The 17824-nt window shown below is 40.0% G+C and overlaps 2 protein-coding genes and 2 pseudogenes across 4 annotated transcripts in view; 3 read left to right on the forward strand and 1 right to left on the reverse strand.

The window, feature by feature from the left end:
* The window catches only part of Wls (Wnt ligand secretion mediator), a 100872-nt gene that overhangs the window by 41804 nt on the left and 41244 nt on the right, over positions 1-17824 (forward strand). The window lies entirely within an intron of this gene.
* On the forward strand, positions 2924-4558 carry LOC110291381 (tubulin alpha-1B chain). The gene has a single exon (XM_021158506.2). The coding sequence runs from the start codon at positions 3037-3039 to the stop codon at positions 4390-4392; it is 1356 nt and encodes a 451-aa protein (XP_021014165.1). The 5' UTR covers positions 2924-3036; the 3' UTR covers positions 4393-4558.
* Positions 4752-6341, forward strand: LOC110290983 (annotated as a pseudogene).
* Positions 13861-14657, reverse strand: LOC110291382 (annotated as a pseudogene).

Consider the following 17824-nt stretch of genomic DNA (forward strand, 5'->3'; position numbering starts at 1 on the left):
AATTGAAAGAGTGGTGCATTGCTAGGAATAACAGCTTGTTGCCATAGCAGCTATTGTTTGGTGTAATACATAGAGAGGATTTTAGAGCATGGATCTGTTCATCGGGTTGTGGAAAAAATGGATCATTTTGATATTCTGCCTTTTGTGTTTTGCAAAATTCCTGACCTATGATCAGTTTTATTTTCAGCAGCAAAGTTATCTAATAAAGTAAATCACAGCAGCTGGTAAGTTTGTGTGAAGTTTTGGAAGTTGGTAATACATTTCTAAATTTTATTCTACTGAATTTATAAAAGATTGCCAAGTAAATACATGAATACAATCTACTCAGCCTGTATAATGGTACCTGTATGTACATATCCCAGGCTACTCACTTGGTATTGGATAACCGATTAAAGGGCTCATCCCTGGGGAAGATCATTTCTCCTAGTCTCAGCACTCCTAATTGTCAATAGTTCTTTTTCTAGCATTGAGACACCATGAACTTTCCCTTTTCTATGGTAGTGTATTCATTGGTGGTTTCATTGTTCAGATCTCATTTAGGCAGCTATGTTGGTGAGACTCATGATAGAAGAATATATTTTTATTTTATTTCCATTGTGGGAATTGTCAAGCACATTTGTACAGACAAGACTTCCTTTGAAATTAGCCATTATGTTTGTACTTGTGGGAGATTGGCTTTGTTTTATGTGAGTGGAATCAGTAGGCACATTCCAAGTTTTTTTAATTACATGATAAGCATCATTCATAAAGTTCAAGATTCTAAATATTACAAAATCTAAAACTTTCTTGAATGCAAACATGATGTTATAAGTAGAGAATTTCTCATGTAACCACATGAAACAAATTATAGTCAAAATGTAGGATACCTAAGTATTTATGTAAAATTTTAGGATATGCATATATATAATACATAAGTTTCGTGTTATATTTGTCTCCTATGTCTAAGATACCTCATTACAATATTAAAATATTGAAAAATACAAATGAAAGAAAATAATTTTGGTTTGAAGTATTTTGGTTAAGAAATATTTCGATTGCAATGTTTATACTTTGGTATATCTAGTCTCTCATACTTCTTTCAAGTTACCCATTGGCATGGTGGTCAGTTTTATATTATATAGGTTGGTATCAACTATGAGTGATTTATAATGCTATTATATATAAGTATATATCAAATAATTATATTATTTATAATTATAATTATTTAATAACAACCATCTTGTAGACTTTGAACTACTACTCTGTGAGTAAAATTCAAAAATATAGCCACTTCATATTCAATACAAATGTTAGTTAGGTCATATTTGCTTATAGGCATTTTTGTCCTAAGGATTTGTGACTTTGGTTTTCAGGTCACTGATTAATCCAATTAATTTAGTTTAATTTACCAGATAAAGAAACTTTTAATTCAGTGACACCTGACCACTGTACATGCAGCTAGCTGGGTAAGAGCAGAATCTCTTTAATGTACACCAGCAGTATGGATTGATCCTTAAACTTTCTGTCTCCCCTTCCAAAGTATCCCCTTAGCTCTGAGGGGAGGGATTTGATGGCAATATCTTACTTACAGCTCTCTGTTCCTCTCTTTCATTCAAAGTATTCAGAAATACTTTGAGATTCCATCTTAGACCTGTCAGAATGGCTAAGATTAATAACATAAGCGATTAGCACTAATGAGGATGACAGATGGATCTCTGTTAGTCCAAGGCCAGCTTGATCTAGATAGTGAGTTCTACTACAGCCAGAGCTATATTGTAAGGTCCTGTCTTGAAAACAAAGCAAAAACAAAACCAGAAAATTTTGTTATTTTTCTTAAACTTGAACTGAGAGACATTTGATCTCTGGGAAGAACTTGGAAGTCAAGAAACACACCAACAGCCAAGTGTGTGTGCTGGCTACAGACCTTTCTTGTGTCTTAGAACACTGATAACTAAACTAAGTTAAGGGCTTTAATCTTGGGAAGTAAGCATGCTTATGCTTATTCACACACTTGGTATTTGCATTTCAACTCCAGCCCTGAAATTTATACATGGTAGTCAGAGGTTTATAAAACCCTAGATAGGAACCTCAGTATGTGTATACCTTGAGTACCAAACTCTGTGTTGGTCATCAGCTAAATTTTTGGAGAACACCATAAACTGTGAAGCATGGGAAATTTTCAGCAGTCTTAGGAGAATGTATCAAAAGTACACATTGATTTTACTTGACTGTAGACATAGTGACATGCACATTCCCGTATTTTGAAATAGTAGTAATTCAAGTGGGAGAATATGTATATGAGAGACAACTTCTAGGACCAGAAGACAAGAAGAACAGGATATGGATTAACATTGGGACTATTTCTGGATGAAAGCAAAATCTCAAAGGAATTGATGTTGAGGGAAAAAATATTTCTTAGGCATCTCTTATATATGTTCACTGCTTGACGTTCAAGGTTAAACCTCTGCTCTTCTCTGTGAAGCTATTACCACAGAACAAGGTTTAATAGTCTCCAAACTAAAGTTATGGAATTAAAGTGATTTTCCCCCAAAGTCACCTGACTTGCAGGTGAAGAAATCAGAACTGACCCATATTTTTCTACCATGAAGTGCTATAATGATTCCTAATAACATATTGCTATTCCTATAAAACCTTACATCTCCAAACTCTCTTCAGAGAAACTTGTTTTTAAAGTAGTTAACAATTAATTCAGAGACCCCTAGTAGGCCAACATGGAGTGAATAAAAGACTATGGAGTGTTCAGTCCTAAAAGAGGTGTACATACCATACATTTCCCATCAAGGGTCAGGGAACTTTATGAAAGAGGGGGCAGAAATATTGTAAAAGCCAGAGGTAGGGGATGGCTTCAAGAAAACAGTGTTTTCTGAATGCAACAATTGCACATATGAACTCACAGCTATTTTGACAGCATACATAAGAATTATGCAAACTCGGCCTCATTGCGTTACTTACCTCGACTCTTAGTTGTCGGGAACGGTAACCGAGACCCGGTGTCTGCTTCTATCTCTCACCCTCGCCTTCTAACCTGTTGCTATCATGCGTGAGTGCATCTCCATCCACGTTGGCCAGGCTGGTGTCCAGATCGGCAATGCCTGCTGGGAGCTCTACTGCCTGGAACATGGCATCCAGCCTGATGGCCAGATGCCAAGTGACAAGACCATTGGGGGAGGAGATGACTCCTTCAACACCTTCTTCAGTGAGACAGGAGCTGGCAAGCATGTGCCCCGGGCAGTGTTTGTAGACCTGGAACCCACAGTCATCGATGAAGTTCGCACTGGCACCTACCGCCAGCTCTTCCACCCTGAGCAGCTCATCACAGGCAAGGAGGATGCTGCCAATAACTATGCCCGTGGCCACTACACCATTGGCAAGGAAATCATTGACCTTGTCCTGGACAGGATTCGCAAGCTGGCTGACCAGTGCACGGGTCTCCAGGGCTTCTTGGTTTTCCACAGCTTTGGTGGGGGAACTGGCTCTGGCTTCACCTCCCTGCTGATGGAGCGGCTCTCTGTGGATTACGGAAAGAAGTCCAAGCTGGAGTTCTCCATTTACCCAGCCCCCCAGGTTTCCACTGCTGTGGTTGAGCCCTACAATTCCATCCTCACCACCCACACCACCCTGGAGCACTCTGATTGTGCCTTCATGGTAGACAATGAGGCTATCTATGACATCTGTCGTAGAAACCTCGACATTGAGCGCCCNACCTACACCAACCTTAACCGCCTTATTAGCCAGATTGTGTCTTCCATCACTGCTTCCCTCAGATTTGATGGGGCCCTGAATGTTGATCTGACAGAATTCCAGACCAACCTGGTACCCTACCCTCGCATCCACTTCCCTCTGGCCACTTATGCCCCTGTCATCTCTGCTGAGAAAGCCTACCACGAGCAGCTTTCTGTAGCAGAGATCACCAATGCCTGCTTTGAGCCAGCCAACCAGATGGTGAAATGTGACCCTCGCCATGGTAAATACATGGCTTGCTGCCTGCTGTACCGTGGTGATGTGGTTCCCAAAGATGTCAATGCTGCCATTGCCACCATCAAGACCAAGCGCAGCATCCAGTTTGTAGACTGGTGCCCCACTGGCTTCAAGGTTGGCATTAACTACCAGCCTCCCACTGTGGTACCCGGTGGTGACCTGGCCAAGGTGCAGAGAGCTGTGTGCATGCTGAGCAACACCACAGCCATTGCTGAGGCCTGGGCTCGCCTAGATCACAAGTTTGATCTGATGTATGCCAAGCGTGCCTTTGTGCACTGGTATGTGGGTGAGGGCATGGAAGAGGGTGAGTTCTCTGAGGCCCGTGAGGACATGGCTGCCCTAGAGAAGGATTATGAGGAGGTTGGTGTGGATTCTGTGGAAGGTGAGGGGGAGGAAGAAGGAGAGGAATACTAAGTCCATTCCTTGAGATCCTGTGTCATGTCAAACTGCTCCAGTATTAGCTGCAGGCACTGATGCTTCTGTGCTGTTTCCATTCTGTGATCATGTCTTCTCCATGTTGTACCTCTAAGTTTTCCATGATGTCTCCAAGTAAAAGCTTTAAGAAAAGGAAAAAAAAAAAGAATTATGCAAACTCATGCACAAAATTCCATGACTAATTGAAAAGTTATTGACATTTGATATGTGCTGATAGAGGTTTGGGGGAGAAAGGGAAGAGGGAGGGAGTGGGGAGGAAGGAAGAAGTCATCTTTCTTTAATGATGTGATCCCAGGTAGGTAGACCATACTATAAGGCTCACCCTATCACAAAAGTAGTTGGGCAACATAAGCTGAACTCAAGGTATGGGAGGAGGGTGAAAACTCAAAATTGAGTGGTTGTAGAGTTGAAGGTACAAGGTGGATATAGGAGGCTTTGGGGGTTATAATCAAAATACATTGTGTAATAGAAGATGAAATAAAACTCAAATGCAGACTTATGAGGTTGGTCTGAATAAGTGTGGACCAAGTGTTGAATGCTATAATCAAAATTATAGAATGAAATTGATTCTATACTGACCTTCTGAAGGTCATGTAGAGAAGGGATCTGTGGCTCTTCTGCCATAAACATCAATGGAGGCAACACTATGGCATGCAGTGCAGGATTGAGACTTACCAGAAGATGAGGAGGAGGGAGAAGAGAGAGAGGAAGGAAGGACAATGACAAGGACAGGAGAAGGAAAGAGTCCCAGGACAGCAAAGCAACCATATCTGCAGTCCATTGAGGACCAGAAGAAGCTGAGTGCATTGTATGAATACATCCTATCTGCCTGCTGCAGCACTAGCTGCCCCAACTACTAGTGGAACAAAGACAAGTAAGTACTTCAGACCTGCAGTTCTCATCTAGGCCTATCTCTGGATGATTGACTTCACAGAGGAATGTCTGGCCAAGCTGCATTACCTCTACTGCTGCCACACCAACATGAACTATACACGAACTTACCCCAAGAATCTGATTCCAGGAAAAGTGATTGCTGAAATGAAGAACATAATGGTGACCTACAAAGAGAAAAGAGCATTGACTTATTAACCCTTTTCATACGGAATGAGGCTGTCAGCTTTGACTTGAATCACTTCAAGCACCAGGATTCTCCAAGAATAATAAACATTTAAAAAAATATTGGAGGTAAAAGATAAACTCCTGAAAGATGGCATGACCCTTCAGTGTGTTACCAATATGACCTATTTGACAAAGAAATTAGGAGTTAAGTCATTATGAAAAAACTTGAAAATTACATATGTAACGTGGAACTAAAATGTAGATTCAAAATTAGAGACTAGATTGTCCTTTAATTAGATAGTAGCTGGAGATTGCATTTCTTCTTTTCTGTCTGGATCTCTTATTTGGTGGCACTCCTAACAAGAAGCTACCTATGAAGTTTCTAATGGGAGAAGTCACCAAGCTGAGCTAGGCTAGGTTCACACTGGGCTGGCTTTAGAGGCAAGGAAATCCTACTCCCTTTGCTTTTCAACTACAGACATAGCCTGGCTGAGTGACTTGGATTCCAAAGGATACCAGTAATTGTGGGTTTTAGTCACAGAAGATAAAGATAAGAGGAGAGACAGGCTGTTTTTTCCACAATTAAATGCTGCCTCTTGGGTTCCTCTGTGTTAAGAGTCTGAGGTCAGGAGCCTCCAGCCATATTATTTTACCCCTGTCTGCCTGCTCTCATCTGTAACCCCATCCAAGGGGATTAAGAATAGGTGAGTTGGAAAGACAAACATGTTCTGGTCTGTTTTCCCTTCCAAGTCCTATCTGTGGATCAGATGAGATCCCTTCTAATGAATGGCATAAAAGTTCTTTTAGGAACTTTGTTTCCTCTCTGTTTGTTGCCAGCTGCACAAATACAGTATGAGGACTGTATAAAATCCAGGTTTTTCCTTTTATTATCTTAACAATGTATTTTAATGTATTTTGTTTGTTTGTTGTTTGTTTTCAAGTATCTGAAACTCTGGTGTTTGGTATTTATTAACTATTACTTGTATTAACCAGATTCCAGTTTGTATCCCTTATCATTCCTTTCCAATTGTAAGTGCCCTGAGAATTGGAATGGCTTTACAGTTATTTGGTTTTGTCCCAGCTCCTTAAGTATAGAAGGAAATTAGAAAGCTGATAATGTTTTAGATTTCTGTCTTCATGAAATCTTAGAACAAGAAAGTACTTCAGTAATCATATGATCCAAAGTCAAAATTTATTGAAAAAATACCATATGTAAAGTGACTTAACTGGAGTTGAACTGTGGATAGAGGCTTTCCTAAAGCAATGAACAGTTTTTCTAGTTTTCCTAATGTGCTACTCAGTGACAATAAGAAATAGCTTGTGCTTTGGAACCTGGCAAATTTGGACTTAGATTGTGTGCCCTTTCCACCATAACAGGCCTCATTTTCTTCATTTTGAGATTATAAATGAATTATTCTGTTTGGTCTCTGTATGTATGAATATGTTTAAATATGCAGTAAGAACTAAAAGAGTAAGTTTGAAAGAATCATTGTTTCCTTTCTTTTCAAACAATATACAACCCTTATAAGAAAACATGTTTCTGAGATCTCTTCAATTCAATATCAGAAATTGTGCCTTACTGTCATTTATAAGAACTTAAGGAAGGAGGGTTGAGTAATAAGACCAATGAAGAAGAATCAGTATATACTAGAAACAGAAATTAGTTCTACCTATAGGAAATACCTTCTCTTTTTCTTACTACCCTCTGCATAAGGGAGTTAAGGTTGATCTAAAACAGTAACACAGCATTTACCTCCCTTGCTCAGGAGTGAGCAAGAAGCTGAGTATGTGAAGTGGTCAAGAAGATGAACAAGTCACTGAACTCACTTCCTTCAGAAGTCATGTGAACACAACTGATTGTGAACAATGGAAAGGGAGAGAATCACAGCATTCTAGAAGGAGTGCTCAGGAGGACTCTGTTCCACATGGTTCAGAGAAGTATGGAGTCTGCACATAGCAAACACCCACACAGACAGAGGGGTGCTGAAATCACCTGCAAGGCAAGAAGGCAAGAAAGAACCATTCCTGGATTGCAGAGCAGAAGGGCAGATCTACTTATCATTCTTGGTAGCTTTTAATTAGAGAGTAGTAACTGACATCTTTGGGGCTCCACCAATAGTCACATTTATGTTTTGTTCTTTTCTCTCACTCAAACAGGCACATGTCTCCTCCACTTTCTTTGGAATGTTATTAATCTGTCCATCTCCAGGAAACCTGGGTAGCAGCAGAATATTCTCCTGTTGCCATCAGAGTTCAGCTTAGGGAATGTGTGGCTGGGTAATCAAGCGGGGCTGGCCTTATCTGCAAAGAGAACTCTGAATCCTTAGTGCAATAATTTTCCACATTCACAGTACAAAGCAAATACTCTGTGTGAGTAAAACTGGCTTGGCTCCAGCAATAACACAGCTGTTGAAACAGCTTAGTCACCGGGGCAATGGAGACAGTGTGGCAAGAGAATGCTGGGGTGCAGTAAGCTGACATTTAGCTGGCTAGCAGGGGCTCTGAGAGCCAGAACAGATCTGTGGGAGAGCTATGGAGAGGCTGCTCCCCGCCCACAGGCATCCCCTTGTTTCTTTTGAAGCTGAGCCATAATCCCCTCCCTGGGCAGGGTGCCTGAGGATGAAAACTAAACACATTTTATGACTGATGGGAGAGAAAGAACTGATTCTATCTTTCTAGACACCTGGTTTCTCTCTCTCCTTTATAATGACCTAGTTTGTTTGTTTGTTTGTTTTGTTTCTTTTTTTAATGTTTCAAGCTAGTTAAAATATAATGTGAAATTTAGTTATAGTTGTTGGTGTGTTGGGGGTCGGGGGTTGTTGTCCTGAACTTATAGAAAAAAACCTCAAGTAGCTCTTTAGTCTTGACTGTTCAGGTAATAGACCAGAAAATCAGAAGGAAAATCTCCAACCCTTCTGACTGGTGTTTCCTGGATCCCTATAGCAAGAGCATCTGCTAGAACTTTATCCTGAAGTTCTGTGGACAGATCTGATAAAATACTTTGTTGGTCACATAGGAATTTTGGAAAGCCTAATGAATTGCTAGAGAGCTACCCTGCTGTTCTTTCAGCCTTTGAACAGCTGACCTTCGTGTTTTTTCTTTATCCTGGGCTCTTTTTGCACTGTTTGTTTTGGAAGTTGTTGAGTTAAATTAGCCATCTCTTTCCTTTCCTGGTTACAGTATGAGAATGCAGCTGTCAGTCTGTGAACACTGCCATTGTCTATTTTTAGATTCAGTGTGAATAAAGCTCTCCTCTCTAATTGCAGAGAGAGAGAGAGAGAGAGAGAGAGAGAGAGAGAGAGAGAGAGAGAGACTGACTTTTACAAGCACCAAATCAGCTATTGTGAGTTATCCTGGGGAGAAAGCAAAGGGCAGCCACTGTCTTTCCAATCCCTCTTTGTCAGGTGTGTTTTCTCTCTGCATGAATGTTGATTATGGTCAAATAAGAATAAGTGTGATCACATTTGTTTTCCAATGTTTTTAACATTTGCCAGCTTGGATTGTTCTGTTTTCCCTGGCTTTGTTATGAAAAAAAATACTGTAATTGAGTTCAAATTCCTTACAAATTGTTTTTCTTTAGATGTTTTCTGTGTCGTCCAATCACATTAAACAAACTGGGAGCTGTGAAATACAATGGGCTGTGATTTTCTCTATTTAGCTTTCTAACCAGAAGTCTTCTCTGTACATAGCTGCTAGAAGTGCTTCAATAAGTGGAATACCATGGAATTTAGTAAAACTTGAACCCTTAGTCATCAGACTCTTCATGCTGCTTAGCCCTGTATTCCTTATAGTCACTCTTGTATTTCCTTCATATCGAATTAATTTCTTTCTCTAATTATTCAGTCTTTTTTAGGGCTTCTATGGATTTTTAGATGTACAGCTTCTTTAATCTGTGGTTGCTTCTACCCCATTGTATCTTGAACTAGTATACTGTAGTTAGTAGGTAGATATCACTTTGGATGAGCTGATTCTGGAAGTCACACCTTCTGTGTTCTATTGTTTAACCCAGGGCTCTTAAACACTTTGAGTTAGTTACCTATATACATAGGTTTGCTTTTACTGCAGTGCCCAATTTTCTAAACTTACTGTGATTAATTTGAGGGCAATGATTTTGCCTTATGCATTTTTATCCCCAGTACTGTTCATGGAAACCAGTAGATGCTTAGAAATATTTGGTTGAGTAAAAGAAGTCCTTTGGGATAGTACATCTAGCATTCAAGTTTCAGAGGAATATTAATCCTATCTCAGTGGCAATTTTGTAAACTGTTGTGGTTTTTGTCTCGTCATGGATTTAACAAGCCAGGTTGAATAGATTGTCAGGCCTTGCTATACCTAGAAGAATACTGCACATTTTTTCTTCTCTGAAATCTCTGTTTTCTCTTCTTTTTTTTAAAGATTTATTTATTGTATGTATATGAGTACCAAAGGAGGGCATCAATTCCAGTATAGATGGTTGTGAGTAACCATGTGGTTGCTGGAACTTGAACTCGGGACCTTTGGAAGAGCAATCAGTGCTCTTAACCGCTGAACCATCTCTCCAACTCCCTCCGAAATCTCTTAGAAGTAGTATCATTTATTGTCTTACTCCTGAGGCTGGGAGCCATGATAAAGACCATTATTGTTTTAAACATAAAACCTTAAAGCAGCATTAGGTCAAAGAAGTTGTTGGTTTGTAGCTTCTGTAATTACATTTTTCCTTTAACCCCACTGGCACTTTCTAGCAGAACATCAATACATTATCCCCATAATATTATTCAGAAAAGAGAGGGGAAAATAATAACTTTCTTTAAAGCCACCCTTTCTTCCTAGCACAGAAAACAGGTATACTGTGTTTTGGTGTGTAGCTGGGAACTAGATTCATTATTTATTTTAGAGCTGTGATTAAAAAAACAAATAAACAAACAAAAAACAGACAAAGATAACTTATAGAAGAGGGTTTTTTTTTTACTTACAATTCCATAGAGATCAGAGTCTATCATAGCAGGGAAGCATGACAGCAACAAGCAGTCATGACAGCTGAAGCAGGAGCTGAAAGCTTACATCTTGAACCATAAGTATGAAGTAGAAAGAGAAAACTGTGACTGGTATGTGGCTTTTAAACCTCAAAGCTTGTGCCCAGTGACATACTTCCTGCAGAGAAGCTATACCTCCTAAATCTACCCAAATAGCTCCACTAACTGCCTCCAAGTAGTCAAACATCTAAGTCTATGATATCATTCTAATTCAAGGCATCACCAGAATTATGGGCCAAATTAAAGGGACATCCTTTTTTAAAGCATACACATGTTTGCTGTATGTTAATGAATGCATAAATGTATATAGAGGTAGGATTTGGGACAGGAAAGTAAGCAATAGGCAGGGAAGAATGCAATGTCACTAAAACAGAGCAACCTACACAGTCGGTGTATAGGATGTGATAGAGTGACAGGGATATTGGGTGAAGGCTTGGCAAAATATCTCAATGGATTAAAACACTTGTTACACAGGACTGAGAATCTGATTTCAGTCCCAAGAATTCACTTGAGGATGGAAAGAGAGAACTGACTTCACAAAGTTGTCATCTGGTTTCTACTACTGCATTTGCACTCTTTTGCATTATATACATACAATAATAAATAAAATTTATAAAGGAATATTTGATGGAAGGTGCCATTTATTAATTTGGTAAATATTTACTGAATATCTCTATGTTAAGACATGGTACAGTGCTGGTAAGATGGCTCAGTGAGTAAGAGTACTGACTGCTCTTCCAAAGGTCCTGAGTTCAAATTCTAGCAACCACATGGTGGCTCACAACCATCCATAATGAGATCTGACACCCTCTTCTGGAGTGTCTGAAGACAGCTACAGTGTACTTACATATAATAATAAATAAATCTTTTTTAAAAAAAAAGACATGGTACTATAACTGTTAGCAGGACTGAGGTAGACTCTGACATTCAGGAGCTTCTAGTATATGTACAAAAGAGTTACATATACAGATAGTTAAGTGGGATAAAGCATACAGTTCTGGGTCAACAGATACTTTATGGGAACAACACATAGGAGACTGTGCTTAGCTGTGAATGGCTAAGAAAACATGGGTGAATAAGATGAAATACCTGAAGTTAAGAAGGCATTAGTTTTATATAAACAGACATGTTAAACCCTGTCTGCAGTACTTTGCAGTTAACTGTTTCTTTCTAAAAAAAAAAAATGGGTGTGCTAGTGAGATGAGTGCAGTATGCTCAAATGACAGCATTGAAATAGCAGCCTACATATTCTAGGCTTCTGTCAAGTACTTGGCATGCATTAACTTCTTTATTTCTCATGACCTTATTTCTCTTCTCATCTGTCTCCAGAGTTGACCTCCTTTTATTTGCCAAGGTTGGAGAGGAAGGGATAGCCTGGGTGGAATAAGAGAAGGGACCATAGGATACGGACCTGGGATCCTAAAGAGGAGCCAGATGATAGCTTACTATACCACTTATAGAGTTTCCATTTTAGACTAAAGACAATATAAAGATCGACAAGTATATTTTGTTTCGTTTCCAGACAATGTCTCATATAGTTCCAGCTGGCCTAGAACTTGCTATAAAGACCATGCTGGTCTCAAATTCACAGAGATCTGCCTGCTGCAGCCTCTCAACATATTTTAGAAACTACCTTTCTCGCTGAAATATGAAAAATTATCTCAACTAGGAGAATATGAGTTGAAAAGAGGAGTAAGTTTGAAAGATATGAAAATTGATGAAGTGAGTTGTTTTCCCCACAACCTATGGCACTTCAGATTCATTAGTCTATAAACAACCGATACTCCAATAGTGTTTCCAGTTGTGCAGCCTTAAAGTATTAGCTGCCTTGACTGCAATAGATCTTTTCTGAAAGGGGACACCTTTTTAAAGGACTTTACATAGAAAAATATTTGTCCTTGATTATTGCATTTGCAAACTTTTAATTTCATCCAAGAGATAATGCATCAGATTATACAAACTAAAATACTTCTCCACAATGCAAATGTCTGACAGAATGGAGAAAGATGAGAGAGATGTATAGGGAGCTAACTGTTGGCTGTTTTGTTAAATAATCATGCTCATTCATTTGTATAACAATTCACCCAACCCTTCAGGGCATCTTAATAACACAGGCAGGGCCAAATTTGTAATTAGCCAAGTCCAGTTGGCAGACATTCCATGGATATAAGATAGGGTTGGTTTTGCTATTTTCTTAATTGAAAGCAGCAGGAAAATACTAGTCAGGTCGGGGAGTTTTTGATTGGAGAAGGAGTGCTATGCTAGCACAAATAACCCCAGATTATGTCTGTTGAAAGCTGGAAGCAGGCTGGTTTGAGTTGCTTCCGTTTCAGGTTACCAACCAACCACTTGTGCCTGGGAATGTGGAAGTACACATGAGGATTGTGAAAGCTTTTTAGTATTTTTCTCCCCTGGGTAAGGCCCCAAGCAAATCAAAGTTTCTCTGTGAAGTTATAAAAGCTTTTGACACCATATAATAATTCTTTATTTTATTTTTTAAAGATTATTTTATTTTATGTATGTGAGCACGCTGTTGCTTTCTTCAGACATACTAGAGGAAGGCAACAGATCCCATTACAGATGGTTGTGAGCCACCATGTGGTTGCTGGGAAGTGAACTCGGTACCTCTGCAATCAGTGCTCTTATACACTGAGCCATCTCTTCTCTCCAGCCCAATAATTCTTTTTTTTTAAACAGAATTTTTTATTAGTTTTTTGGTCCACACAGGGAATTTCATAGTGCAGGGGCCCCTGTGGGTCATGTGCAGCACTTTCTGAGGCCGAGACCCTAGCACAGCTAATCAGGGCCTGCACAGGGACATAGGGAGAACTGAGACCTTCAAACACTAGAGGAGAGAGGGAGGGCTGTAGGTGTTGGAGTCACATCTGGCTTGCCCACTGGGCACAGGAGGGTGAAGTCTGAGAATTCTGGGAAAGCAAATTTAGTCCCTTAGAATGCCTGCAGTATTTTAAAGCCCAGTTTGGGGCACCCCCCCCCCAAAAAAAAAACCTTGTTTTCTTTCATTGAAACTGCCTGCAATTTCCCCGGGTTTACAAACCACAAACTGATCTGAAAGAGATGAAGAAACAGGGAGCCCATTGGGGCCAGCCTCTCCCACAGCTCGCTGGAAAAGGCACAGCCTCGCTGTCCCACCAAGTACACCCATGTTCCCTGCCTGGTGGGTCAATCCTGGAAGGGAAGCAAGGCAAGGAGGGTGAGGAGGGAGCATAGATAGCACAGACCTGCCATCCCAGCCCTTGGGAAGCTGAGGCAGGAGGATTGCAGTGAGTTCCAGGCTAGAGAGAGATACAAAGAGATGATCAGTTTCAAAACACAAAACACAATGAAAACCCCAAAACCCACACAGGGCTGCTGATACAATGGAGGAGCTGGCATGCCGGGTGCTCAGTAGACGGCTTCCTCCTGGCAGTAGGCCAGGTACTCAGGGGCCTTGTCTTGGCCGTCACCCGCAGGAGCCCCATCAGCTGCAGAGCCCTGTGGGCAATACTTGGGGTTGTAGATGTGCCGCTCCAGTCCGAAGACCTTGTCGCTCTGGTTGGCACCCGCATGTAGCCCATCTGCAGGGACATGGAAGAGTTGTCGCACTTGTCGGTGCCCAGCTTGGTGTCATAGATGTGCCTCCGGGTCCCTGGAGTTGTCATGCCCACCTAGCTAGCACACTTGTTGGTGCCCATCTGGAGGCTGATGGTGCAGAGATCCATGGGAGGCAGGATGTGGTTCTTGGGGTCATAGAGATGTCTCCTGGTACCGTAGGCTGTCATGCCAGACTGGCTGGCACATTTGTTGGTGCCTATCTGCAGCCCGATGACGCACTGGCCGGCCTTCATGGTGGCATCATCAAAGTTCCTCTCCTTTTTCTCCGAATATTTAACCCCAATATCCACACCACTTTGCAGCCCCTTGGTCTTGGCCTTTCCAGTCATTGCAAGCAGAGACACTTGCACCTGTGTCATATTCCCGCTCTCAAACAGGTCATTGGCTTCGAACAGGTCCACGGGGTTCATGCCATAGCTGACTATGGCCTTGATGAAGTTGGAGAGATTTTTCTAGCTGGTGCCAGTTCTGCATAGAGTGATTGATTTTGGGGACGGAGCCCAGCTGTAGCTTGCTCATGAGTGTGTATAGGATAACCCCATCTTTCAGACCTTTCTGGAAGTCAAGGCGGGAACAGACACTCATCCTGTATTTCTGGACTTCACATATACCAAAGAAAGATAGAAAAATGCTGAGGTTACAAGCCAGACACATTAGCCATTGGAGTATTTTGAGATCTTGGACTTTCTGAGTTCTTCATACATAGGAAAAATAGTACCCTTGTCCTCAACTACACAGGGAGTAAGTAGATAATGGGTAAAATTAAGATGTAATAGGCTATAAGTACAGTAAACAGTTGTAACATTTTAAACTTGACCTGTTGGCAAGAGGAAAAGAACCGAAAGGATGATATGGTGACCAGCATGAAAAACCTTGATATGTCTCATGCTCTATTAGTGGACCTGCACTGAGATTTTGAGCAAGTTTTTAGTAGCCATATTGCTGAATTTTAAAACAAAATTGATAAGTATTTTTCTCAGTATCTCAAAAGATCAGCAGTTCCCTTATCATATGTTAATAATGTGTGTCCATGTTCTCTCTTCTGGAAAAAGGTTGCTTAAATTGCCCAAAAGCACATGACTAGTAAATGGCAACGGTGAGTCTTCAACTTCCACATGAATCCAAAACACCCAAGCAGCTAAATTAAGCATATTTTATCAAAAAGGTACTCTACTCTGACCAGACTCTTACTTAAAACAAAAGCAAATATGAACTTAATTTCTGGTTTTTCTCTTTTTAAAAAAATAAGACAGTCTGGTAAAATGGGTTAGTACCATTGAATATTGAAGGAAAACATAGCCTCATTCTCCACACAATCTGTCTTTACTACATATGCAGTGACAGACAGAACCACAGGAACTGGTGTCTCCAGGCTTCCAATTTGTTGCACTTTTGCTCACACTGCCATTCTCAACTTCTTTACAGAAAAGGTATTGTTTTGGTTCAACATATTTTGACCCCATGCTTGGATTAAAGGGTTTCAGAGATGATTGTTAGCTATCCATGCCCCTGCTGGGAATATATTAGAAAGCTTTGATTAGAGTTGAGTAGATCTTCCATGAAGCATACTTAATTTTCCTGCTGGATTTTTTTCTAATTCTAATGTTTTATCTAATAAAAGTAGTAGGCACAGTAGGACCAGGGCTGATTCATATGGAAGTTATATTTTGTGGCTTGAGCATTTTCCGTCTAATTAGACGATTTTCTTTAAGTGATACAAATCAAGTGATAGTCTTTAGAAATTTCTGGGTACATTTAATATATACAACATGATGTTTTAAGATGCACATAGCAAAAAAATACTTATAGTGAAGCAAATTAATTATTGCTATTACTCTTGCAGCAAAGCCAAAAAAGAAATGAGTAACATATGATGAAGAGTTTCCCTTCTTTCCATTTACCTTCCTTCCTTTCTGGCAATTCTAAATTGAACCCAATTCTCATTTCTGATGATTTCTTTTTAAGGCAACTTTAGAATTGTTATCTTCCTCATATTAATATCAACTAACATAGCTTCATGCAAAGTTATTTAATATCTGACTCAGTTTACTTATTATGAAAACTGATATATCAATGTCTATATATTACATTGATAGAAAATTAAATTAGATCATTTAAATAAGCCTCGGGTTATTTTTAATTAGAGTAATTGTACACTGACATAGATGTAAATTTTTTATTGCTTTTCCTTTTAGCATGCTCAGCAGATTAGAAGAACTGATGAAGCTGGGACCAGACCAGGGGTTTTGCCTGTTTAGACTTTTTCTCTCCAGAGATATATGCTCTAAGTAGGCCTACTGCTGCTTTTTGTAGGACCTAAGGAAGAAATATCTCTGAAGACATACCTACTTCATAAGTATTTCATGGTGACATATCTAACCAATAAACTGATCAGTTATATTCCACTTTCTGATTGCAACAGATTTACTTTCATAATAAACCAGCATGCCAGTTTTGAATTTTGGATTCTTGGACTTATATGCCAATATATGACTGATTAGGAAGCCCTTTCACCCTCTTTTTGTCTCTTATCCATCATTCTACTCACAGAGAGGAGCCTCGTTGCTTGTGCAAAGAGCACTCCAAACTCTGAGCTCTAGTTGTGTCAATATCTTTCTGTAAACAACAGCCTTTTGATCATTCTTGATCACCCAAATTGTTATTTAGTTTCTCTTAGATACAAGATTTGAGGGGGAACATATAAAAACTGAAAACAAGATCAGAGCTGTTCAAGAAGAATATTCTCAGAATAGCACAAGACAAAAGTAGGGCATGGGATGGGTAGGCTCTGGGTGTGCAGAATCTTCAAATTCTTTAAAGAAGTGGGGAGGTAAAGAGAGCCATATAGAATGGGACTCATTAATAGGGTGAAGGCCAAACTGATTTTACCCTGCCCATGTATAAGATAGACCCCATTCTTTCAAATACAATAGTCTTCCAAGGAGCACAATATGTTAACTAGTATTGTATCTAGAGGGAGCTAATAATTTCTACATTGTTTTTACATTTGTGCTTTTGAGTCTAGTGATTATCTCAGTATCATTTCAACATTACTGAAAGTACTAGTTCCTAATGCTAGCATTAAAAGTGAAAGAGGAGATTTCTACTGTTAAATTTACCATTGGGAGTACAGGCCAGTTCTTCTTATTAAACACTGAGGCTGTGTGGAGTGATTGAAACCAATGTGGATTCTAGCCAAAGAGATAGCCAGGCTCTGAAGATTGCTTTTGTTGAGTTGGGGATGGGTGCAGCGAGTGGCAGCACACAGTTTCCTATATCAATAGCTGTTGTTCTTCCTGGTTCTCAGCATTGCCTGATATCCTCAAGTGTAGTCTGTGCTCTGACAGTACTAATGAGCGGTCTAGTTCTTAGTCCAGTTTGTCTGTTGGAAGCACTGTTTCTCATCCTGCTCTGCAGTTGGTATTTTCAGATTCTGAATGGCTTGAGAATGTCACATAAATTGGTTCACTTTTCCAGAACATTCCTTCTGTGGGAGTTTAGATTTTAGCTATCAAGAAAGTCTACTTTCTTTATATTAGATAGTAATTATGAGTCATCTTTAAGCCACACTAGACTGGTAAATAGAAAGTTATTTATAGACTTCCGGCACCCTCCCAGCCGGAGGACAGAGACCTGCCCTGCAGAGAGTGCCATCTTGGCTCCGGGACTCCGCCGAACTTAGTCTACAGGTTAGAGTGAGGACCACAGAGGCAGACAGCTTCTGG

The sequence above is a fragment of the Mus caroli genome, chromosome 3, assembly GCF_900094665.2.
Source record: "Mus caroli chromosome 3, CAROLI_EIJ_v1.1, whole genome shotgun sequence".
Lineage (NCBI taxonomy): Eukaryota > Metazoa > Chordata > Mammalia > Rodentia > Muridae > Mus > Mus caroli.